Here is a 27,503-nt window from a genome sequence, read left to right on the forward strand (position 1 = left end):
CGGTGCGGTTCCCGAGTTACCGCTGTGGATTGTTCCAGGTAATGGCCCAATGCTGCTCAGCAGGAGCTGGTTGGAGAAAATCAGATGCAACTGGAAAGACATAAAGGCGTTGTCGTCGGAGGAAGATACATGTGCCCAGGTATTAAGCAAGTTCCCTTCACTGTTCGAACCGGGTATTGGCAACTTCACGGGAGCCAAGGTGTAGATCTACGTGGACTCAGATGCAAGACCCATCCATTATAAAGCTCGGGCAGTGCCGTATATGATAAGGGAGAAGGTCGAAAATGAACTGGACAGACTCCAGCATGAAGGGATCAAATCACTGGTCGAATTTAGTGAATGGGTCAGTCCCATTCTACAAGGCTATGATCAACAGGGTTTCAAAACAAGATCAGTACCCGTTACTGAAGGCTGATGACTTGTTTGCGACGCTCGCCGGAGGAAAGTTGTTCATAAAACTGGACTTGACGTCGGCCTATATGACATACGAGTTGGTCGAGACGTCGAAGAGACTTACGTGCATTAACACGCACAAAGGACTGTTTATTTACCACAGGTGCCCTTTTGGAATTCGCTTGGCTGCAGCAATATTCCAGAGGAATATGGAAAGTCTACTGAAATCTGTTCCCAGAACCATCGTGTTCCAAATGACATCCTGGTCACCGGTCGTGATTCCAAGGAACATCTGAACAACCTGGAAGAGGCTCTACTGCGTTTGGACAGAGCGGGGCTCGAAGTGTGTCTTCGTAGCACCAGAGGTCGAATTCCTCAGGAGGAAAATCGCCGCTGATGGCATCAGACCTACTGAAGTGAAAACTAAGGCCATCAAGAATGCACCCAAGCCGGAGAATGTGACAGCTGCATTCGTTCCTGGGTCTACTCAAATACTTTGGTAACTTCCTACCTAAATTGAGCACCTTATTCGAACCACTGCGCATTGAGAAAAGGCGACAACTGGGTGTGGGGCGCATCGCAAGACAGAGCTTTCGAGAAAACCACCAATCTGCTTTGCTCGAACAGGCTGCTGGTACATTATGACCAATGTAAACCTTTAGTTTTGGCCTGTGACGCATCATATCGAATTGGTTGCGTGTTGCAACAAGCCAATGAGTCGGGGAAACTTCAACCTGTCGCGTATGCATCCAAAAGTTTGTCAAAAGCAGAAAGAGCCTACAGCATGGTCGAAAAAGAAGCTTTAGCGTGTGTGTACGGTGTTAAAAAGATACATCAATATCTGTTTGGTCTGAGGTTCGAATTAGAGACCGATCACATTTAGTTGTTTTCCGAGAGCAAAGGTATCAATACCAACGCTTCATCCTGCATCCAAAGGTGGGTGTTGACATTATCTGCCACTAATTGTCATTCGCCACAGACCTGGCACAGAAAATTGTGCCAATGCTTTGAGCCGGTTGCCATTGCCCACACCAGAGGTGGAAACACCACAACCAGCAGATCTAACGTTAATCATGGATGCTTTTGAGAGTGAAGGAACCCCTGTCGCGGCTCAACAAGTTAAGACTTGGACCAGCCAGGACCCAATTTTATGGGTGGTAAAGGGTTGCATCCTCAAAGGAGATTGGTCTGCCATACCTAAGCAAATGTGCGAGGAGGCCAAACTGTACATTCGTCGCAAAGACGAACTGTCTATTGAGTTGTAATGCTCAAGAAAGGGAGAGAGAAGTTGGTGCATGAGTTACACAGCACACATCCTGGTATAGTGATGATGAAGGCCATCGCCAGGTCCCATGTATGGTGGCCAAGAATTGATTCTGAGCTGGAAGTATGCGTGCATGCAAAATTCAGCAAAGCACCAGCAGAATCGCTGCTGAGTCTGTGGTCGTGGTCATCCAAACCTTGGTCCAGGATCCATGTAGATTTTGCAGGTCCCTTCCTGGGCAAGTTTTTTTTTTAGTGGTGGTGGACACTTATTCGAAGTGGATAGAATGCATAATCACGTCATCCAGTACGTCTACGGCAACCATAGAGAATCTCAATGTCATGTTCGCGGCACATGGTCTGCCTGACATAGTGGTGAGCGACAATGGGTCGTGCTTCACCAGTCAGGAGTTTGTGAAACTGAATGGCATAAAACATGTCAGGTCAGCACCGTTCAAGCCTGCATCCAACGGGCAAGCTTTGAATGTGCAGTACAAATTATCAAGCAAAACATGAGAGTAACCCAAGGGTCACTTGTCCTGCATACTGCTGAGTTACAGGACAAGACCCCATACACTCACATGGGTCTCGCCTGCTGAACTCATGATGAAAAGAGGTCTTAAGACCAAGCTATCTCTGCTACACCCGGATTTAAATAATCATGTTGAATACAGAAGACAGTCAACAAGGGTACCACGATCACGCAACTGTCACGTGAGATTTCTGTTAATGATCCTGTATATGTGTTGAACTATGATCAGGGTCCCAAATGGATTGCTGGTATGGTCATGGCCAAGGAGGGCAACAGAGTATTCATTATTAAGCTCAAGAATGGGCAAACTTGCAGGAAACACATGGATCAGACAAAGCTGAGGCACACAGATGAGCCAAAACAGTCGGACAAAGAAACCATCGACAACCAACCAACCTACCAGCAGTCTTCAGAGGACTCGAAGGTCATAAATGAACCCGGAATTTCCATCACGGATCTGTTCAATAAAAATGGATTCGCAATTCCTGACAGGGCCAATGCCACCTCCAATACGTCGGTCATCCAGCTATCAGCCACAACAGACCCCGTACACTCACCCAAGGCTGGAATCGAACTGAGACGGTCAACCCGGGTGCACAAAGCACCGGACCATCTCAACCTGTGAAAGAATGTGATAAGATCTCGCGCGGGGGGAGGGGGGGTGGTTATTGTCATGTATGTACCTTTTTGTAACCACCAGATGGCGCCATTGTTGAAGACCACTGAGCAGCATGCACATGGTGCTGCTCAGGTGTAAAAGGCCAGCCATTTTGAGAGTCAGGCACTTTGGGCCTAAATAAAGCAGAGCCAAGGTTGTACCTTAGTTAAACAGTACTCAGTTTGAACCTTTATTGCGTACTGTAATGTCCTTACACACTACTATAAATTCACACAAGGCACATTCTGCAGACAAAGTCACTCTGTGACCTGAACCTTTATTCACAGGACCAAGAGGAGATGACCCTGCGTGGGACCTTTATATACCTAGATGACCAGGCGAGAAGTGTCTCCCGCAAGTTCACCCCCTGTGGTCAAGGTGTGCATTTCTTAGGTGTATACAGTATGCAGTGTTATGAAGGTTACATACATGACACGTACATAACAAATAGCACAGCAGGAAGTCATTCAGCCCAGCATGGCTGTGCCAGCACTTTTGGTTGAGCTATCCAACTAATGCTTCTTTCACCATAGCCCTGCAATATCCTACTGCCTTTCAACTGTTAATATTGAATCTGCTTTCACCACACTTTCAGGCAATGCATTCCAGATCGCAACAACTTGTGTAACAAAATGTTTCCTCATGCCGTCTCTGGCAAAAAACCCAATCACCTTAAATTTCTGTCCTCTTGTGACCAACTTTTCTGCCACTGGAAACAATCTACCTTTTATTTACTCTATCAAAACCATTCATAATTTTCAACACCTATCAAATCTCCTCTAAACCTTATCTGTTCTAAGATCATCAACCCCAGCTTCTCCAGTCTCTCCACATAACTTATGTTCCTCATCCCTGGTACCATTTCTCATAAGTCTCTTCTGCACCCTCTTTAAGGCCTTGACATCCTTCCCTCCTAAAGTGTGGTGCCCATAATTGAACACAATACTCCAGTTGAGGCCTAACCAGTGTTTTATAAAGGTTTTGCATAACTTCCTTGCTTTTGTACTCTCTGCTTCTATTAATAAAGCCAAGAATCCCATTCGTAACTTGTCCTGCTACCTGCAAAGATTTGTGTACATGCACCCCTTCTATTAATAAAGCCAAGAATCCCATTCGTAACTTGTCCTGCTACCTGCAAAGTTTTGTGTACATGCACCCCCAGTTCCCTCTCTTCTTGCATCCCCTCTAAAATTGTATAATTTCGTTTATATTGCCTCTCCTCATTCTTCTTAACAAAATGTATAATTTCACTTCTCTTCTCTGCATTAAATTTCATCTGCCACGTGTCTACCTCTTCACTAGTCTATGTCCTCCTGATGTCTGTTACTATCCTCATTTTTTTTTTACTACATTTGAGTTTTGTGTCCACTGCAAACTTTGAAATTATGCTCTCTATACCCAAGTCCAGGTTAGCCCTGGGGATCACCACTGTATACTTCCAATCTGGAAAAACAACCGTTCACCCCTACTCTGTTTTCTGTCTCTTGGCTAATTTCATATCCACATTGCCACTGTCCTAAATCCCACTTGAACTCAAATCAAGTTAGTCGAAGACAATTTGCCTTTAATAAATCTGTGCTGACTTTCATTTATTAGCCCATACTTTTCCATATGCCAATTAATGTAGTCATGGATTATTGCCTCCACCACTGACATTAAACTAATTGGCCTCTGGTTGCTGGGTTTATCTCCCCCTCTCTTTTTAAAAACAGGGGTGTAACATTTGCAATCCTGCAGTCCTCTGACACCACTCTCATAACTAAGGAGGATTGGAAGATTGTGGCCAGAGCCTCTGCAATTTCAGCCCTTGCTTTTCTCAGTAACCTAGGATGCATTCCATCTGGACTGAGTGACTTTTCTATTTTGAGAACTACCAACCTTTTAAGTGCCAACCTTTTAAGTAACTCCCCTTATATTTTTTTCCCTATCCAATATCGGTACTACCTTAAAAGAAACGGAGAAATTTGCAGCGAGCGCAGAAGGAGGCTATTTCGACCCATCGTTTTTGCGCTGGCCGACAGAGCCACACGGCCTTTGGTCAGCAGCCCTAAAGGTTACATATAAATCTATGGGCTGGGTGCTCTTTGCCGCTACATCATTGTTCAACCGGTCCACCTCACACAACTGCGACACCCATTATACTGAAAACATCTACACTCCACCCCAACTGGAGCCATGTGATCTCCTGGGAGAGGCAAAAACTAGATTAAAAACCCAGGCCAATTTAGGGAGAAAAAAATCTGGGAAAATTCCTCTCCGACCCATCCAGGCGATCGAAACTAGTCCAGGAGATCACCCTGGCCGTATTCTATTCCCTGCAGCACTTACCATTATATCTGCGCCGTCCAACAAAAGGTTGTTCAGGTCCTTGGCGAGGCCCCACCTGGAATATTGTGTTCAGTTTTGGTCTCCTAATCTGAGGAAGGACGTTCTTGCTATTGAGGGAGTGCAGCGAAGGTTCACCAGACTGATTCCCGGGATGGCTGGACTGACATATGAGGAGAGACTGGATCGACTGGGCCTGTATTCACTGGAGTTTAGAAAGATGAGAGGGGATCTCATAGAAACGTATAAAATTCTGACGGGACTGGACAGGTTAGATGCAGGAAGAATGTTCCCGATGTTGGGGAAATCCAGAACCAGGGGACATAGTCTTAGGATAAGGGGTAAGCCATTTAGAACTGAGATGAGGAGGAACTTCTTCACTGAGTTGTTAACCTATGGAATTCCCTACCGCAGAGAGTTGTTGATGCCAGTTCATTGGATATATTCAAGAGGGAGCTAGATATGGCCCTTGTGGCTAAAGGGATCAAGGGGTATGGAGAGAAAGCAGGAACGGGGTACTGAAGGAATGATCAGCCATGCTCTTATTGAATGGTGGTGCAGGCTCGAAGGGCCAGATGGCCTACTCCTACACCTATTTTCAATGTTTCTATGTCATCCAGTCTAATCCCAATTATCTAGGTCTGTAACCCTGCAGGTTACAGCACTTCAAGTGCCCATCTAACCATCTATCAAGTGGTGAGGTTTCTGCATTCACCATCTTCCAGGCAACAAGTTCCAGATTCCCACAACCTTCTGAGTAAAGAAGCCCCCCCCCCCCCCGCCTCAAATCCCGTCTACACCTTCCACCTTAAAACTATGCCCCCTCCACCAATGGCAATAGACCCTTACTATCCACTATGTCCAGGCTCCTCGGTATTTTGTACACCTCAATGAGGTCTCCTCTCAACCTCCTCTGTTCCAATGAGAACAAACCCAGCCTATCCAATCTGTCCTCATAACTAAGATTCTCCATTCTAGGCAGCATGATAGCAAATCTCCTCTGTACGCTCTCTAGTGCAATCACGTTCTTCCTATAATACGCGACCAGAACTGTACACAGTACTCCAGCTGTGGCCTAACCAAAGTATTAAGTATAACCTCCCTGCTCTTATATTCTATGCCTCAGCCAATAAAGGCAAGCATTCCGTATGCATTCTTAACCACCTTATCCACCTGGCCTGCTACTTTCAGGGATCTGTGGACAAGCACTCCAAGGTCCCTTTGTTCATCTACACTATTAAGTGGCCTACCGCTTAATGTGAATACCCTTTCCTTATTAGCCCTCCCAAAGTGCATCACCTCACACTTCTCTGAATTAAATTCCATTTGCCACTGCTCTGCCCACCTGACCAGTAGATTGATATCCTCCTGCAGCCCATGAATTTCCTCTTCGTTATCAACCACACAGCCAATTTTAGTGTCGTCTACAAACTTCTTAATCATACTCCCTATATTCAACTCTAAATCGTTGATATATATATACCACAACAAGCAAGGGACCCAAAACTGAACCCCACTGGAAACATCCTTCCAGTCACAAAAACATCCATCAATCGTTACCCTTTGCTTCCTACCTCCAAGCCAATTTTGGATCCAACTTGCCACTTTGCCATGGATCCCATGGGCTTTAACCTTCATGACCAGTCTACCATGAGGGACCTTATCAAAAGCCTTGCTAAAGTCCATATATACTACATCGTACGCACTACCCTCATCGACCCTCTTGGTTAGCTCCTCAAAAAATTCAATCAGGTTAGTCAAACCCGATCTTCCCTTAACAAATCCCTGCTGACTGTCCCTAATTAATCCTTGCCTATCCAAATGCAGATTTATCGTGTCTTTCAGGATTTTTTTTCCAATAGTTTTCCCACCACTGAGGTTAGGCTGACAGGCCTGTAATTACTCGACCTATCTCTTTTTCCCTTCTTAAACAAGAGTACTACGTTAGCAGTCCTCCAGCACCTTGGCCATATCCAAAGAGGACTGGAAAATGATGGTCAAGGCCTATGCTATTTCCTCTTTTACTTCGCTCAACAACCTGGGATGCATTTCATCCGGGCCTGGGGTTTATCTACTTTCAAAGCTGCTAAACCCCTTAATACTTCCTCTCACTATATTTATTTCATCCAGAATATCACACTCCTCCTCTATAGCAGTATCTGCATTACCTCTTTCCTTTGTGAAAACAGATGCAAAGTATTCTTTAAGAACCCTACCAACATCTTCCGCCTCCACACAAAGATTGCCCTCATGGTCTCTAATAGGCCCTACCCTTTCTTTAGTTACCCTCTTACTCTCAATATATTTATAAAATATCTTGGGGTTTTCCTTAATTTTACTGGCCAAGACTTTCTCGTGCTCTCTCTTAGCATTCCTGACATCCTTTTTAATTTTGCCTCTTAACTTTCGATATTCCTCAAGATTCTGAAGTATTTAGCCGTTGAAATGACATAAGCGTCCCTTTTTTTCCTTAATCCTCCCCTATAAATCCCTGGACATCCATGAGGCTCTAGAATTATTTTTCCCAGCCTTTTTCTTTTAGGGCACATGTTTGGCCTGAGCATTCTGGGTTTCCTCCTTGAATGCCTCTCACTGTTCCGACACTGATTTACCCACAAGTAGCTGTTTCCAGTCCACAATAGCCAAATCATTCCTTAACTTAGCAAAATTAGCTTTTCCCCAATTCGCAACTTTTATTCCAGGCCTATTTTTGTCCTTATCCATAACGAACTTGAATCTGACTGAATTATGGTCACTGGCACCCAAGTGCTCCCCCACTAACATCCCTTCAACCTGCCTAGCTTCACTCTCCAAAACTAAATCCAAGACCGCCCCCTCTCATGTCGGGCGTACTACATACTGACTAAAAAAAATTATCTTGAATGCATTTTAAGAATTCCACACCCTCTTATACCCTTCACACTAAATTTGTCCCAATCAATATTTGGACAGTTAAAATTCCCTACTATTACTACCCTATGGTTTATAGACTTCACAGCAATTTGCCTACAAATTTGCTGCTCCTATCTCCCTCCCACTGTTTGGGAGTCTATAATACACGCCCAGCAATGTGATCGTCCCTTTTTTATTTTTCAATTCGACCCATATGGCCTCATTTGATGATCCCTCTAACATATCATCCCACCTCACCACTGTAATAGTTTCTTTAATCAGTACTGCAACCCCGCCCCTTTTTTCACCCCCCTCTCTATCTTGTCTAAAAATCCTGTAGCCAGGAATATTGATCTGCCAAACCTGCCCCTCTTTTAGCCATGTTTCTGTAATGGCTCTAATGTCATACTCCCAAGTGTCTACTTGTGCTCTTAGCTCATCCGTCTTATTCGCTATACTCCTTGCATTAAAGTATATACCATTCAGCAAAGGAAGACCTCCTTGCTTACTACACACTAAGCCCTGTTTCCTCTGTCTTACAGATTCGCTTTCTAGATTCTTGCTGTTCAACTTCTGCTTCACTTCCCTCACTTTTGAATTCGTTCTCGGGTTCCCATCCTCTTGCCAAGCTAGTTTAAACACTCCCCAACAGCACGAGCAAAACTCCCCGCAAGGATATTGGTCCCGGTGCTGTTGAGGTGCAACCCATCCGGTTTGTACAGGTCACATCTTCCCCAGGAGCGGTCCCAATGCCTCAAGAATTTAAAGCTCTCCCTCTTACACCAATTTTCCAGCCACGTGTTCATAGAAACATAGAAAATAAGTGCAGGAGTAGGCCATTTGGCCCTTCAAGCCTGCACCACCATTCAATATGATCATGGCTGATCATACAAGATCAGTACCCCATTCCTGCTTTCTCTCCGTATCCCTTGATTCCTTTAGCCGTAAGGGTCACATCTAACTCCTTTTTGAATATATCTAGTGAACTGGCCTCAACAACTTTCTGTGGTAGAGAATTCCACAGGTTCACAATTCTGAGTGAAGAAGTTTCTCCTCATCTCGGTCCTAAATGGCTTACCCCTTATCCTTAGACTGTGACCCCTGGTTCTGGACTTCCCTCTTTGCAAGTGTGCATGCCACACACTTAGAAATTGGTCGTCAGTAAACGAGCAAGGCCCATCTCGCTCATCTTCAACCATCCTGGTCGTCACATGATACAATAATGGAGTTGTTGACCAATCACAGCAATAAGTCTACAACAGACCCAGACATGAGGCGAGAAAACCCCCCAATGGGGGAGAGCTTTGGGAACCACAGGTCCACAGTCACCCGTTCCTCCCAAGCCTGCTCCACTCACCACATTTCATGTCCCAAATTACTCATATACAATACTGTATCTCAAAATATTATTTTCTGAAAGAAAGCCATCTAATTTGAATGAATCAGCACTATCTGTTTCCACCATAGAATCATAGAAATTTACAACACAGCAGGAGGCCATTTTGGACCATCGTGTCCGTCCTAGCCACTCTATCGAGGCCCCTCAATTTTATATACCTCAATAAGGACTCCCCTCAGCTGCCTCTTCCAAAGAAAACAACCCCAGTCTATCCAATCTTTCCTCATAGCTAAAATTCTCCAGTCTAGGCAACATCATTGTAAATCTTTTCTGTACCCTCTCTAGTGCAATCACACCTTCCTGTCATGTGGTGACCAGAATGGCACACAGTTCTCTAGCTGTGGCCCAACTAGTGTCTTATACAGCTCTGCATTGTCATATATTCAACCAGCATTGTAACCCATGTATAAACTGACCTAAGTTGTACATCGTGAGAACACTGACCACTAGGTGGGAAACACTCCTAACCTGGACCTTCAGGTATAAAAGGGGAAGCTCCACCCATCTTCATCACTTGAGTGCTAAGGAATAAAGGACAGGTCACAGACTGACCTCTCAAGCATGGGCCTCATGTGCATTTATACTGTGTAGTAAGGACGTATCAATGGCGACAAGAAACTGGGATTTAAACCACGCGAGCATGGCCACTAGCAGAACAGACGAGAGGTACTGCGTTAAGGAATGGTTGGGACAGAGATTCAACATTGTTAAAGCAGCACACAGTTCTCCAGGCAGACAAGGGCAGTCAGGCATGCCCCAACATGTAGTCGAACCCAGAGGGGGAGTTCGACAGAGACAATGGCAAGCTGAACAGCGATTCACGCCATTGCAAGGGACAATGCGGCCAGTAATGGGGCCATCAACACCTGTTAATGGTGCACTCAAGGACAATAACAGGGGCAGTCAGGGACGATCGTCTGGCAAGGGACCTTTTGTTTCAAACCGCAACTCATGCTGGAGGCGTGGAGGCATACATTCAGCCGGAGTTTGCAGAGATGAGCAAAATACCTGCAGAAATTGCAGAAATGGACACTGGGGGAAATCGCTGGAAGCTGCAGTTCAGCGAGTTCATGTGGAGCACGTATACAGTTCATACACCAGGACGCCACCGATAATGATGAAAGTGCTCCTCAATGGCATCCCAGTATCAATGGAGTTAGACACGGGTGCCAGCCAGTCCCTGATGGGTATCAAACAGTTCGAAAAGTTGTGGGCATCCAAGGCCAGGAGGCCAAAATTATCGCCGATTGATGCACAGCTACGGACTTGCACAAAGCAAATCATTCCGGTGCGAGGCAGCCGTGACCCACAAAGTTTCGGAGAACAGGTTGCCACTCTGGATTGTCCCAGGGGACGGTCCCGCACTACTGGGGAGGAGTTGGCTTGCTGTCATGAACTGGAAATGAGGCGATGTCGATGCAATTTCCTCTGTGGAGCGAGTATCATGCTCACAGGTCCTGGACAAATTTGACTCATTATTTCAACCCGGCATTGGCACTTTCATGGGGGCCAAGATAGTGATTCACATAAACCCGGACGCCAGACCAGTACACCACAAGGCCAGAGCGGTGCCGTACGTGATGCGGGAAAAGATATAAGGCGAATTGGATCGCCTGTTGAGGGAAGGCATCATCTCGCCAGTCGAATTCAGTGACTGGACGAGCCCAATTGTGCCGGTGCTCAAGGCGGATGGGTCGGTCAGGATATGTGGCGATTACAAGGCCACCATCAATCGGGTGTCACTCCAAGACCAGTACCTGCTACCGAGAGCGGAGGACCTCTTTGCGACGCTATCCGGTGGCAAACTTTTTTCAAAATTGGACCTGACCTCAGCTTACATGACCCAGGAGCTGGCGAGTGAGTCGAAGAAGCTGACCACCATCACGACACACAAGGGGTTGTTTGAGTACAACAGATGTCCATTCGGGATTCGCTCGGCCGCCGCGATCTTCCAATGAAATATGGAAAGCCGCCTCAAGTCGATTCCAGGGACGGTGGTTTTTCAGGACGACATCCTCATTACAGGTTACGATACTGAAGAACACCTCCACAACCTGGAGGAGGTGCGACGCAGACTGGACCGCCTGTTGAGGGAAGGCATCATCTTGCCAGTCGAATTCAATGACTGGGCGAGCCCGATTGTGCCGGTGCTCAAGGCGGATGGGTCGGTCAGGATATGTGGCGATGAAAAAGGCAAAGTGCGTCTTCCTAGCTCCAGAGGTAGAATTCCTGGGGATGAGGGTAGCAGCAGATGGGATCAGCCCTACTGCATCCAAGACGGAAGCGATCCAGAGAGCATCCAGACCCCGTAACATGACGGAGTTGCGTTCGTTCCTGGGGCTCCTGAACTATTTTGGTAACTTCCCAAATTGAGCACGCTGCTAGAGCCGCTACACGTGCTCCTACGCAAAGGTCGCGAATGGGTCTGGGGGGACAGCCAGGAAAGGGCTTTTAATCGAGCACGCAATTTGTTATGTTCCAACAATCTGTTAACACTATATGACCCATGTAAGAAACTTGTGTTAACGTGCGATGCGTCATCCTATGGTGTCGGGTGTGTGTTGCAGCATGTCGATGCCAAGGGTCAGTTACAGCCGGTAACTTATGCCTCCAGGAGTCTGTCCCAGGCAGAAAGGGGCTACGGGATGGTAGAAAAGGAGGCGCTCGCATGTGTATATGCGGTAAAGAAAATGCACCAGTACCTGTTTGGCAGGAAATTTGAGCTGGAGACAGATCACAAACCCCTAACGTCCCTTTTGGCCGACAACAAGGCCATAAATGCAAACGCATCGGCCCGCATACAGAGGTGGGCACTCACGTTAGCCGCCTATGACTACACAATTCGGCACAGACCGGGCACCGAAAACTGCGCCGATGCACTCAGCAGGCTCCCACTAGCCACCACTGAGGGGGCTACCGAGCATGGTGCTGAGATGGTCATGGCTGTTGAAGCTTTCCGAAGCGAAGGCTCACCTGTGACAGCCCGTCAGATTAAAATCTGGACAAATAGAGACCCGCTATTGTCTCAAGAAATGTGTCCTGAATGGGGACAGGGCAGCCACGTACAGGGCATGCCCTGAGAAATTTAAACCATTTCACAGGTGCAAGGCTGAACTCTCGATTCAGGCCAATTGCCTACTGTGGGGAAACTGCGTAGTCATGCCCCAGATGGACAGAAAGGTGTTCATCAGAGAACTCCACAATGGGCATTGTCACGATGAAGGCAATTGCCAGGTCACACGTTTGGTGGCCAAGGATAGACGCAGATCTGGAACTTTGTGTTCGCAGGTGCAACACGTGTGCCCAGCTGGGCAATGCACCCAGGGAAGCCCCCCTTAGCCCCTGGCCATGGCCCGCCAAGCCTTGGTCACGCATCCATGTGGACTACGCAGGTCCTTTCATGGGGAAAATGTTTTTGGTTGTAGTAGACGCCTACTCCAAATGGATCGAGTGTGACATTTTAAATTCAAGCACATCCTCTGCCACGGTAGAAAGTCTACGGGCAATGTTCGCCACCCACGGTCTACTGGACATCTTGGTCAGCGACAATGGCCCGTGCTTCACAAGCACTGAATTCCAGGACTTCATGGCAGGCAATGGAATTAACCATGTTAGAACGGCACCGTTCAAGCCGGCCTCAAAAGGCCAGGCAGAACGAGCAGTGCAGATAATCAAACAGGGGATGCTCAGATTCCAAGGGGGTTCCCAACAAACCCGCATATCACGCCTCCTGTTGGCCTATAGATCCCGACCACACTCGCTCACAGGGGTTCCACCCGCAGAGCTACTAACGAAAAGGACGCTCAAAACCCAATTATCCCTTGTACACCCCACCATGAAAGAAATTGTCGAGAGCAGGTGCCAGTCACAATATGACTACCATGACAGGAATGCGAGGGCGCGATGTATTGATGTAAATGATCCTGTTTTTGTCCTCAACTACGCTGCAGGGCCCAAATGGCTCGCAGGCACTGTGGTTGCCAAAGAGGGAAATAGGATTCTGGTAGTTAAACTTACCAATGGACAAATCTGCCGCAAACATGTGGATCAAACAAAAAGGAGGTTCAGCAACCCCATAGAAGAAGCAGAGGAAGAATACGATATAGAGTTCACTCCACCACAGGTGACCGAACACCGGAACCAAAGGGAGGAGAGCCCAGTCACTGGGCAGTCCGGACAGGCCTGAGGCACTGCAAACAGCAGACACTCAGGCCAGCGCCCAACAGCCGGAGCCCCAACTCAGGCGCTCTACAAGGGAGCGTAAACCACCAGTGAGACTCAACCTGTGATCCCAATAAGACTTTGGGGGGGAGGTGATGTCATGTATTCAACCAGCATTGTAACCCATGTATAAACTGACCTAAGTTGTACACCGTGAGAACACTGACCACTAGGTGGGAGACACTCCTAACCTGGACCTTCAGGTATAAAAGGGGAAGCTCCACCCACCTTCATTACTTGAGTGCTAAGGAATAAAGGACGGGTCACAGACTGACCTCTCAAGCATGGGCCTCGTGTGCATTTATACTGTGTAGTAAGGACGTATCATGCATAACTTCCCTGCTCTTGTATTTTATGCCTCAGCTAATAAAGGCAAGTATTCCGTATGCCGCCTTAATCACCTTATCGACCTGGCCTGCTACCTTCAGGGATCTGTGGAACATCCTTCTATTCTTATACTCTTTAGCACATGACACCGGTAGTAACCCGGAGATTACTACCTTTGAGATCTTGCCCTTTAATTTTCTTCCTAGCTCCCTAAATTCTTCCTACAGGAACTCATCCCTCAATTTACCGATGTCGTTGGTCCCAATATGGATCACAACCTCTGGCTGTTTACCCTCTTTCCCCCCCCCCTCCCCCGGATGCCCTGCGTCTGCTCTGTGACATCCTTGACCCTGGCACCAGGGAGGCACAAAACCATTCAGGAGTCACGTCTACGGCCGCAGAAACGCCTGTCTGTTTCTCTAACGATAGAATCCCCTATCACTTCGTCCCTCCCCCTGTGCAGCTGACCCACCCGTGGTGCCTTGGAATTGGCTCTGGCTGCACTCCCCAGAGGCACCATCGTCCTGACCGATACTCAGAATTGAATATCGGTTTGAAAACGAGATGGACTCACGGGGGGACTCCTACACTATCTGCCTAGCACACTTACTACGCCTGGTAGTCACCTCTTGCCCTCCACCTGCACACCTTTAAGCTGCGGGGTGACAACCTCCTGAAACGTGCTATCCACGTAGTTCTCAGCTTCGCAGATTCATCTTATTGACTCCACCCGCTGCTCCGGCTTCAAAATGCGGAGCTCGAGCAGTTGAGGCTGGGGACACCTGCATACATGGTTGTCTCGGCTGTGCAAAGAGTCCAGGACTTCCCACATGCTGCAGGATGTGCACTCCACAGGACTGAGCTACACCGCCATCCCCCTAGTTAGCCTTATCTAGTTTAAAATCTACTTAAAAAGAGATAGAGAAAAGAGAGCTACTCACCAACTCGCCTCACCAACCTCCTGGCCTCCGAACTCCCGACTCACCGACCTCGCAGACCTCCGAACTTCTCCTTCACTGCTGCATTAATAATAACTTTTATTTATACAGCGCCTTTAACATAGTAAAACATTCCAAGGAGCTTCAAAACAGATAAATTTGACACCGAGCCACAAAAGAAGAAATGAAGGCAGATGACCAAAAACTTGTTTAAAAAGGTAGGTTTTAAGGAGCGTCTTAAAGGAGGAAAGAGAGGTTTAGGGAGGGAGTTCGAGTTTAGGGCCCAAACAGCCGAAGGCATGGCCACTGATGATTGAGCAGTTATAATGAGGGATGTTCAAGAGGCCAGAATTTGAGGAGCGCAGACATCTTGTGGGGTTGTGAGGCTGAAAAAGGTTAGAGATAGGGAGTATCCTCTTTAGTGAAGACCAATGCAAAGTACTCATTTAGCACCTCAGCTCTGCTCTCTGCCTCCACAAGATATTATTTTTGGTCCCGAATCAGTACCACACTTTCTTTAACTATTCAAAATACATTGGCTGATAAGGTAAAAACTGCACTTTTTTGGAAATATGAAATCAAATCAAATCAACATTCAAATCCAGAACCTTGACTGATCTTTCCTTTTTATGGCTGCTGAAACCACCTGTATATTTGTAGCATTTTCTGTTTGTACTTGTGTGCAGTTCGCTCCTGTTAATTTTGAAGTTTTTTGGTTGAAATAGGTTATACAAGAGTTTGTCATTTAAATAAAATACCACAGGGTTTTATCTCCACAGGAGTTTTTTTGCGTTCTTTTAATGAAAATCAATAGATAATTTAAATTTGCAGCTTTGAATTTAGAGGCGTTGTCGGCATTGTAAATGTTCTATGGGAACAAGATTGTAACTTTGGATGTCCAATAACTGGCCATGAGATGTTGCCGAGAGTTGAACGTAGATCTCTGCTATATTTAGCTTGCTCGATAAAACACGTGCCTTACCTTGATGGCTCGGATTTCAGAAAGTGCGAGAATTAACATTATTCTGCAATTAAACTGCAGAATAGCTTTAATAAAAGCAGATAAAAAGTAACACCGTGCAACAGATTACAGTAATTTCCAGGACATAACCATTCCACCTTTGGTTTAGAAGATAATAAACACTCGATGTTTCAGTAGTTCCTTGGTAATAACCTTGTATCCTGATTGCTATCTTTTTAATGTGCACCTGGGAGCATGCTGAGAGATACCCCTTTTGAAGTTTGACCAGGAATAATGAAAATTCAGAATGTATCTCCCATAATCAAATAAAGCTACAATCATACAGAACCTTAGACACAAATAAAGGAAAGGAAAGGACTTGCATTTATTTAGTGCCTTTTATAACCTCAATGGCTGTGGAGCGCTTTGGCGCAATGAAGTACATTTGACACCTGAGCAAAATACTGCAAATGCTGGAAATCTGAAATATAAACAAAATGTTGGAAATATTCACCAGGTCAGGCAGCATCTCTAGAGAGAGTTTGTGTTTCAGGTCAATGACCCTTCATCACTTGATGTGTAATTGGCTGTTGCATTTCCTGCATTACATCAATGTCTCACAAACAGCAATGAGATACATGAACAGATATTCTGTATTGGTGGTGTTGGTTGAAGGATAAATATTGGCGAGAATTCCCTGTTCTTCAGTTAGTACCGTGGAATCTTTTTCATCTATCTGAGGGGGAAGACAAGATCACAATTTAACGTCTCATCTGAAAGATGATCCCTCCAACAGTGCAGCACTCCCTCAGTATTGCACTGGAGTGTCAGCCTAGATTATGTGCTCGCGTCCCTGGTGTGGGATCTAAACACACAGGCGCTGAAATCCCGGGTCCGTACTGAGTGTCTACGGACCAGGGAAGGCATCGCAAAAGCCAGTTTTCAGAGCACAATGTTCATGCACTGAAAACCGGCTTTTCCAATCTGCCAAGCTGGAGCTTGACAGATCATCTGTATATCGGGAGCGAGGACATTTGCAAGGGCAAAATTCAAGTATTTACCCATATCTTGCCCAGCAAATGATCTCATAATGTTTGCGCCTGATGAAAGCAGGCATATAGCCTACTTTTACAGGCATCAGAGTTTAAAAGCATACAAAAATATAAGTTAATTAAATTTTAAAAAACAGTTTTAAAAACCCTGCCCACCATGTTACATTTATTAACTATAATTATAAAAACTTTTTTAAAAATCTAATTTTTTTCCTAAGACATATATTAACTTTAATTTCAATTAATTTTAATTAAGTGAGGTATGTTTTTATTTTTTTTGTTTAATGTCTGTCTTTTTTCTCGAATAGCAATGAAAACTCATAGATACGGAGTTCTCATTGCTATTAATGAGAAAGCTGTGGAATACTGTACCTGATTGGCTGAGCAGTCACATGTGACTGCACCTTCTGCGTGGGAACCTGGAGGACGGGAGCACGCTTCACAGCGCGGGAAGCGAAGGCCTCCCCACCAGAATCCCACACTCCTCCCGGACCACCAGGTAATTTCGTAGAAATGTTTCAGGTCGGAGGCAATTGCCCACGGGAAGCCTGCGACCGCAATTTCAGCCCAACAATCTTTTCTGACTTGGAGGTGAGAGTGCTGTCAGTACACCAAGGCTTGACACCTGTTATGCAGTGGGGCTTGAAGCCTTGACCTCTGACAGAGGCTAGAATGTCTTTATAATGAGACAAGTTGATGACCATGTTTCAAAGTACCAACAATAATTTTCCTTCATTAGCACAAAAGCAATATACTGTGGATATCTGAAATAAAAACAGAAAATGCTGGCAACCCTCAGCAAGTCAGGCTGCACCTATGGAGAGAAAAAGCAAGTTAATGTTTCAGGTCGATGACCTTTCGTCAGAACTGAGATGAACTACCTTAATTTGCAGTTGCTTCTCCAGTTTTTGGTTTTCCTTAATTTTCTTCCTCCACCCTCTATATGGTGGCATTTTAAGCATATTTGGTTGAGTAAAGCAAGAAAAAGACTTGCATTTATATAGTGCCTTTCACAGCCTCGCGACATCCCAAAGTGCTTTACAGCCAAATGTCGACATTGTTGTAATATAAAAAACACTTCAGCCATTTACGCACAGCAAACTCCAATAAACAGCAATGTGATAAACACCAGATCTCTTTTTTTTTTTAAAGTGCTGTTGGATGAATGATGAATATTGACCAGGACACTGGTAAGAATTCTTCAAAATATTGCCATGGAATCCTTTACGTCCACCTGAGGGCAGATGGGGCCTCGGAGTAATGATTCATCTGAAAGACGATACCTCCGACAGTGCAGCACTTCCTCAGTACTGCACTGGAGTGTTGGCTTTTGTGCTCCAGTCTCTGGAGTCGAACTTGAACCCACGATCACCTGACTCATGAGAGTGTGCTACCTATTGAGCCACGGCTGACGCATACTAATAATAGTCATACTACTGTATAGATAAGTAGTGTAAAAAGGAAAAGGTGATTCACTGAAAATTCCATGTTGGTTTATTGAAATGGAAGAGAGCCAAAATTAAGATAGCAGTAATAAAAACAGAAAATGTTGGAAATCTCAGCAGGTCAGGCAGCATCTGTGGAGAGAAATAGTTCTGACAAAGGGTCATCGACTAAGTGTATCTCTCCACAGATGCTGCCTGACCCGCTGAGATTTTCAGTTTTCTGTTTTTATTTCAGATTACTGCTTCCGCATGATTTTGCTTTTGTATTACAGCAGCAGTAGTTTGTTGTATTCGTGTTACCCAATCTTATCATGTGAAGATAATTGTTTGCATATTGACTGGAAAAAGGGTGGTGTAATGGTGCATTATAAAACTGTTTGAATTGCCTATTAGTTTTTGGCTATACCTGTTTCAAAGGCTTCTATTGTACTCTGGAAAGTGTGAAAGTTAGGGGCTGAACTTGGTGACCTTACCACTGGCTGCCATCAAGTTTTTTGGGCGGTCTCCCCTCGGTGCCATTTTCCACTGGGCCTCCCATTGGCGGGAGGGGAGGACCGCTGAGAATCACCCGCTGACAGCCGCAAGTGCACAAGGTGCGTAAGTGACCTCCCGCCCACCGAGCTGCTATCTTGGTGCGGGCGGGTGTCGGCAGCAGCAGGGGGAAAGGACTGCTGCGTGAAGGCAGGTCTCACCCCAACGGTAAGTAAGAAGACTTGCAAAAAAAAGTTAGTGAACTTTTTTTTTCAACGATTTATGTGGATGGGGTCCCCTGAAGGTGTTCCAGTGGATTTTTTTTTGTCATTTTATTATTTTTTAGCTGCGCCGCACCCCCCCCCCTCCCCCCCCCCCCCCCCCCCAACCCACCCAGGCCCGACTCGATCCTCGGCACTTTGGTGAGGATCGCATTTTCCGCCGAGATTGGGAGCTCCCGCCCATGGCCATCCAGATTCATGGCGTAAGTCATTTTTTTGCCGCTGGGCGGTACTGACATTTTTTAGAGGAATCTTCCTGGCAAAGTATCGCCCAGTCTCAGCAGTCCTTTGGGCGGGCCTTGGCTTTCACCAAGTTCGGACACTTAGTTACCAACATTTTGCTGTGTAGGGTGGAGGTTTTTAAGTGTCAGCTTAGCTCATATTAGCCTCCAAGTCTGAAATTTGATTTTAAGACTTTCCAGGACTTCAATTTCAGTAGTGTGTGAAATTAATGAAGGAACTGTCATTTGGATGAGACACTCATTTGATGTCCTGTCTTCCTATGTTGGTAGTTCAAATGGACATAATGGATCCCACATAAGAAAAGCTCAGTGTCCTGGCCAACATTTCTTTGAACTACCACCAAGAAACAGATTAAGTGCTCATTCATCTTGTTGCTGTTTGTGGGGCATTGTATATAAAATGTCTGCTATGTTTGACTATACAATTTACCTGTACTTCAAATATTGTATAAGACATGCTAAAGTGCTATGTAATAGTTGGCATCTTCATTGTAGCGTACGAGAGTCTGGGCCTTACTTTAAACATCCGTAAGACAAAGGTTCTCTACCAACCTGCACCCGCCACATAGTACTGCTCCCCGATTATCAAGATCCATGACGAGACCTTGGACAACGTGGACCCTTTTCCATATCTCGGGAGCCTGCTGTCAGCAAGGATACACATCGATGATGAAGTCCATCACTGTCTTCACTGTGCCAGTACAGCCTTCGGTCACCTGAGGAAGAGCGAGTGACCAAAGACCAGGATCTCAAACCTGGCACCAAGCTCATGGACTACAAAGCAGTCGTCATCCCGGCCCTCCTATCTGCTTCAGAGACATGGACTATGTACAGTAGGCACCTCAAAGCACTGGAGAAGTGCCGCCAACGCTGCATCCACAAGATCCTGCAAATTCACTGCACCAACGTTCACGTTCTCTCTCAGGCCAACATCACTGGCATCATCATCATTAGGCAGTCCCTTGAAATCGAGGAAGACTAGCTTCCAATCTAAAAGTAAGTTCTAAGATGACTGAACAGTCCAATACGGGAATTACAGTCTCTGTCACGGGTGGGACAGACAGTCATTGAAGGAAAGGGTTAGTGGGACTGGTTTGCCACAGCTCCTTCCTCTGCCTGTGCTTGGTTTCTGCATGCTCTCGGCGATGCGACTTGAGGTGCCCTTCCTCCAGTTAGGGCAGTCTTTGGCCAGGGACTCCCAGGTGTTGGTGGGCATGTTGCATTTTATCAAGGAGGCTTTGAGGGTGTCTTTGACATGTTTCCTCTGCCCACCTTGGGCTCGCTTGCTGTGTCGGAGTTCCGAGTAGTGTGCTTGTTTTGGGAATCTCGTCAGGCATGCGAACAATGTGGCCCACCCAACGGAGCTGGTCGAGTGTGGTCAGTGCTTCCCCAGCATCAAGGCATTGACCACGCTCGATCAGCTCCAATGGACGGGACTACATTGTCTGCATGCCCGATACTAGACTCCAACCACCATCTGCCCCCACCTGTGACAGAGACTGTAGGTCCCGCATTGGTCTCACCAGTCACCTTGGAACTCATTTTAGTCGAAGAAAGTCATCCTCGACTCTGGGGGACTACCTAAGAAGAAGGTTGTTTCTCAAATAACTGTGTGGAATTCATGATGGTGCAAATTTGAATACAGGTTTGCAGTGTGAAGACTTAACCTATATTGTCTTGTGCGCAAATAAAATAGCGAGCTGAGCAATCAATGGAAAATTTTGTTTTTGGCCTGGCAAACTTGTTTCTTCGTGTTGAAATCTGTAGGGTATAATGCAATACCTTTAACCTAAATGCACAAAGTTGGGCCTGGGAAAACTCCAAATGTGATTTCGGCAGACATAATATGGTTCAGTTTTAAGTGCACTTTAAATTTCCAATATTAATTATAGTTGAATTCAGTTACTCAAGGGTATATTTTTTGTTTCCATAAATCGTAATTTAGAAGTCTTTCATCACATGATCTGAGGCACCATAGATGTCACGAAAAGATTTAACATATCTGAATATCAGAGAGGTTTTACGCCTTTGCTTTTAAGGAAGGAGGCTCAAAATACTTAATCTGCTGAACTTGTTTTCTGAAAATCAGCTGATTGGAAAAATGTATAGAAAATGTTATCCATCTTATCAGAAGATGCTTTAAGAATTTTTGCTCGAGGTCAAATGTAAGTGGAAAATACAAATTTAAGCATTTGTCTCAATTTCCTATGCTTGAATCACAAAGTTTAAAGCATTTTGAAGTGCCATATTAAAATTGCAGCACATTTGGGCAAAATAAGTCTTGGTGGGCTTATCAGTTTGAGTTACGTTATGTTAAAACTATAATGTTGGCTTCCAGAAAGTTAATTTTAAATAGCTTTTAGATTAAAATTATAAATATACTGTACTTTCAAATGGAACTGGATAATGCAGTGAGTTAGACACTGGCATTTTACCTCGGGGACCTGGGTTTAAATATCGGCCAGACTGATTGGATTGACTCTCTCCTGGCTACTTGCTGAGACATTCCTATGAAATGAGTTTGGGCAGCCTCAATCCAGTTCATCGTGTGCACAAGGCTGATTCCGGAGATGAGGGGGTTACCTTATGATGATAGATTGAGTAGACTGGGTCTTTACTCGTTGGAGTTCAGAAGGATGAGGGGTGATCTTATAGAAACATTTAAAATAATGAAAGGGATAGACACGATAGAGGCAGAGAGGTTGTTTCCACTGTTCGGGGAGACTAGAACTCGGGGGCACAGTCTCAAAATACTGGGGAGCCAATTTAAAACCGAGTTGAGAAGGAATTTCTTCTCCCAGAGGGTTGTGAATCTGTGGAATTCTCTGCCCAAGGAAGCAGTTGAGGCTAGCTCATTGAATATATTCAAATCACAGATAGATTTTTAACCAATAAGGGAATTGGGGGTTATGGGGAGCGGGCGGGTAAGTGGAGCTGAGTCCACGGCCAGATCAGCCATGATCTTTTTGAATGGCGGAGCAGGCTCGAGGGGCCAGATGGCCTACTCCTGTTCCTAATTCTTATGTTCTTATGTTATGTTCTTATGTCCATGGCTCAATTTTCCCCTGTGATTTGCGCCATTTTCTTTGGAGCAGGCTGCTTTTTTTTGCGTCAAGTTTTAAAAAAAAAAATGGGAGGCCACTCGGCCTGGGATAGGGGCAGGGGAGCTGGACCAGCACTGGCAAGCCACTTGGGGGTGGTGGGGAGAGCGGGATTGGCAAGCCCTTCGGCCAGGGCTAGGGGCAGGGGAAGCGGGACTGGCACCAGCAAGACACTCGAGACTCTAGGGGCAGGGGAAGCAGACTGGGAGGTCCTTCGGTCTGGGATCTGGAGGGCAGGGGGAACTTTAATAATTGGAGGTGCTGCTGAAATATATTTTAATGTGTTTTTAAATTGATGCAATGCATGTTAATGTGTTGCGAGCTAGCTGTATGTTTCACTTTCCAGCCTCAGCTCGCATTGTGTCCCTGGTTACCGTGGCAACCCAATCTTTTTGGTACAGATCAAGGCTCCACCCCCAAAACTAAAGGACAGGTTAGGCTGTGCCAAAATGAAGAAATTAACGGGGAAACTTAGAACATTTTTTTGGCATACTTGAGCCCCAAAAAACATATGTAACTCTTCAAGTACGCCCAAAAAAACTTGGGAAAATTGAGCCCATTAATATAGCACTAAATGCCAATATTGGGTGGAATGGGAGGAAAATGCCATACTGGTGCAGTGGAGGTGCGCTTTAGGGGTTGGGGTGAAACCATATGCAGAGTAAAGTGAGCTTTGTTTTGAATCCAGCCAAGGTGTCCCTGACCTGAATGCTGACGCTGGTGGCATTCCCCAGTAGTGGCATTCCTCACCTGATCAGTGTAAAAACATTTGAACAAAAATATCTCATTTTGAACAAAAACATGGTGCACTCGATTAAATTATTTGCTAGAGATTGCGTCAAGCCACGTCTCGGCATATTTGGGTTAGTGCTGCAAAAGGATGGTAATTTGTTTGCATGAATTGATCAATACATAAAACTGTTCAAAGCCATCACTCCAATTAATGCTAGTTATGTATATGATGCCTAGTTAACCCGAGTTGAGTATTCGCCTTTATGAAACTGAATCATTGTTTGGAGTGCAAGTTTTATAATTTTGACACACTCTGCAGTTGATCTACCAGTGACTACAAATGCACTTCCATTGTGAAACATCATCATAGGCAGTCCCTCGAATCGAGGATGACTTGCTTCCACATCAAAAAGTTCACAGGTGTTTCAATGATGGACCTAAAATTCCAGGTCCGAAGGTAAATCTTGAAGGGTGGAAGATGCCTGTGCTTGGATTTTTTTTTTTAAACGTGTGATGACCATTGCACACCAGCCACCATACAGGCTTGACAGCTAGGTCTTGGTCCAGTAGCAAGGATTAAACAAGACGACTGGAGACCTGCTCTGTTGCATGGACCGAGTGCGCACACATATTGCAGTGTGGGCTGGCCCGTGCTGCCCCTGGGCCCTCGCCTCTTCTGGGCCCCGAACTCGCGCCTCTCCTGTGCCCCGACCACGACCCTCTACGAACACTTGCCGCTCCTTCGCCCCAACCTTGCCGCTCTTGCAGTACCTGCCCACGCTGCAATCACCGACCTGGACCTTCACGTCACTGTAACAAATATGAGGAATGTTATAAAGGCTTGGGAATGGGATATGTATTTCATTGTTAGTATTGCATATGGTTGAATGTGAAGACTGTATAACCTTTTAAGCCGAGCAAACGCAGTCTGTTGCAAGTTTTGAGGGAAAAATGTTGTCAATCCCTTCTGGTTGGAAGTGTAAGCTTATTTTCCAAAAGAGATTTATTTTTCATTGCTTTCTTGAGACCACACCCTTTCACGGACGTGTTTTTCAATGGAAGCCTTTTCTATGAATTTACCCATTTTGAGAAGGAACGAGCATGTTCCACTTTAGTACAAATATAAAAGTGCTGCATATCCAGTGAAGAGCTGGGTAATAGTAGAATGTGGAATGTCACTGCAATGCTCCAAACTGAAATGTAACCTTGTGCAATGCTAATGATGTATGGTGCAAAGATAATGTTGGCCTCTGATGACTAACGTAATGCTCAATATGCTTCAGGCATCAGACCAATTTGAATAATATTTTTGACTATTATAAATTTTGCAACCCAGTATTAATTTTGGACTACATCTGGTTGATGATTTGAAATTCATTCACTATTAATGCATATGTTCTTCACTAAGGAGTTAGCATTATGCATTATTCCAGATATCCATCTCTGAACACATGGTCTTAGTCTGCCAAAAGCAGACAATCTGTTAAGTACCTCGTGTTCATGCATGTTTTTTCAGTATTTGTCAGAGCTGCTACTTTTTAAGGTGATTCTAAATAATTTTTCTCAATTCAGACAGTCCACCCATCAAATTTGTAAAGTTATATTTTTAAATTGTGTGTTAAGTGTGTTTTCTTAAACTAGCTAACCTAGTAGTAGGTTCACCTACAAAGCTTTGCATTGAAAATGTAAATATTCCAGCACTTGAAATGTTTTTACTTTTTGATTGTCGGGCTGTCCTGCTGACATGTTGTAAGTTCCGTTGTGACCCATTCTGCCTTAACATTGCCAACGTAACACTTAAACAAACTACAATGAGTAAAAGGGCTTAGTTTTGTACTGAAGTTTTATAAAGGTGGGAACATGTTTGAGAGTTTTTCACCACCTGTTGGCTGTCAGTGTGGCAATATCAACACTGCAATGGCAATTACCTTATTCTCCAGTGTACATGCTCACCGGCATATGTATAATCCCTTTCTGCTGTCCTACAAGAAAAAATCAGGTTTTTGTGTTGGAATTTGCTCAGGGATTTTTAATAGCTTTTTCAGTATATAATTCTGAAATACTTGCAGAATTTTACTGTTGCTGGGTTCTGAATTAGGATGAGTTGAATTGGAAATATAAGCAGCTTGTGTTAGAATATGAAACTGATTTGTTGGGAGATTTTAGCAGTACGTTTTGTTTTCCAGCTAGCCTGGTCTGACCTCCCTGTTGAAGGTGCTTGATAGCATTACATATTAAGCTGGGATATAAAAATAGATCTTTTCCATTACTGTATTAGTTGGAAGATCAATGAGCGTTCCAGTGCTCAGCTTTAGCTGCTGACATTTGAGTAAATTTACATTGATCAGCTCTGCCCACCCCCACTCCTCTCGTCTCCAGTTTGCAGACGCATAGGGCTGTGCCTCCTGTAATGAGTGATTCCCACTGCTTCACTTATGAATGCAGCTGTTTTTTTTCAGGGCAGAGTACTGCAGGAAATATGGTACACATCCTGCTCTGAAAGTTAGCTTGGAAGGCAAGGCCTAATGGATCTTTTCCTACAAGTATTTTAAATGTAGAAAGACCAGTTTGGGTTGTGGTGTGGCCACCTGTGCTTTTGCACAATACACACAAACAACCAGAAAAAGGGAGAATGGGCTGCAGCAGCAGCAAAATGTGCCTCTACGGTCCTTGTGCTGGAAAGAGGGTAACTGATACATCCTTTTGTGATTTGCTGACTGGAAATGTGAGGGTTTGGTCACTGACGCAAGTAGTTTCAACCAATTCTTTTATTTCCAGCTGTTCCTCACTATAATGTTTCCCCTCTTATTTGCTACATAATAGCTGAATAATTGTGGTGCATTGGGGAATCAGATTATTAAGCAGGAGAGCTCGGAACATCCTATAGCATTTTACAGCCACATCCTGACTGCTTTAGGGATTAGAAAGCTCGAGTTCAATTTCCTAAGAATTATTGATTGCTGGTGAATCAGATATGACTTAATTTATCTGCCTAAGATATTGAAGTTGACGCAAAGTCTGCATGTTTTTTTTCTAGATTTTTATTGGTAATTGCTTCCTTGTTTTATATTTTATCTTCCAATATTTTGTAAGTTAACAGGAAAAACATGTTTCAAAACTGTCTTAAAGCCATTCTTGCTGGTTAATGTAATTAAACTACATTTAACAAAATCCAGCAAGGACTATGAACTAAGAACTAATTCAAGTCTTGTATTTGGTTAAAATACAAAGTAATTTTTTGGAAAGACAGTGCATGCAGTCTGATGGACATGCTGATCCCAAGTAGGTGTGCAAAGTTGTCTGTTCATTAGAAAACCTTAAGCAGGTTAAAGCTGTCGTCAGCTGTGCTTAGTCAGCTCTCTAACTTGTAGCAGTTGAGGCTTTATGGAAATATTTAGCAAAAAACACTGGGGTTTTGTTTTTAGTGAAGGTGTCTAGGTTTCTGAGGCTTTATCTAGAAGGCACACATAGCAATTTATGTTCCTTTCATCATCACATACCTTTACTGCAAAATTAATTGATGCATCTTCAAATTTTTATTATCTATTATGGGTTTTTGTACTAATTTCAGTGCACTAGTGATTCAGACAAAATAATGCAATTTTAACAATTGAAAACTACATATTCACTTAAGTTAACTGATTAAAGTTTGTACTTCAAAGTTTTGTTCCACGAAGGATGTTTCCATAGTAACAAAATGTTTTTCTTCACAGCGGGAGGAAGTAGGCAAACAACACAAGGAGTTGTCTCAGGAGCTGGTTACTCTGCATAATGAACTAGGTAAGAATTCTAGTAATGGGGCTGTGTATTGAAAGTTTTGTGATTCGAAGTTCTTTCTAAGAAGAATATACATGATGCGATTTGTTGCACTCGGAACTGTTTAGTAATATTTCTGCAGCTGACTCTTCCATGATAAAATACTTCTGCTTTAAATTTCCCTGGAGGCTGGCGGTGTGACCTAAGTTCATGGAATTCCTAGCATTTGCTGTACCAGGAACCACCTTCGGAAAATGTGTCTCCCTCCCTCCCCTCCCCCTCGTTCCCCCCACCCTTCCCATTCATCTGGGTTTAAATCCAAATAAATTCCTTCATAGTTATTTTTCATTTAATGCTGAACATGTTTTAATACATTTTTTGCTTTAAAGTTTATTTAAATATTGAAACAATTGAGGACTTGATAATGCCGTGGTTTCGAACATCACCTTTTTATGTCTGGCAGAATGTATTCAAATCCAACCTTGAGTTAAATAATTCCTCCCTTGGTTAGTTG

At 44.7% G+C, this 27,503-nt stretch overlaps 1 protein-coding gene across 2 annotated transcripts in view; it reads left to right on the top strand.

The window, feature by feature from the left end:
- mtus1b (microtubule associated tumor suppressor 1b) overlaps positions 1-27,503 on the top strand; it is a 293,810-nt gene that overhangs the window by 211,664 nt on the left and 54,643 nt on the right. For both annotated transcript variants that reach the window (XM_070869726.1, XM_070869736.1), the window contains one exon: positions 26,947-27,013. In XM_070869726.1, the coding sequence (XP_070725827.1) occupies positions 26,947-27,013 (67 nt within the window). The remainder of the gene's footprint in view (positions 1-26,946; positions 27,014-27,503) is intronic.

Source organism: Pristiophorus japonicus, chromosome 2, assembly GCF_044704955.1.
Source record: "Pristiophorus japonicus isolate sPriJap1 chromosome 2, sPriJap1.hap1, whole genome shotgun sequence".
NCBI classification, from domain to species: Eukaryota; Metazoa; Chordata; class Chondrichthyes; family Pristiophoridae; genus Pristiophorus; species Pristiophorus japonicus.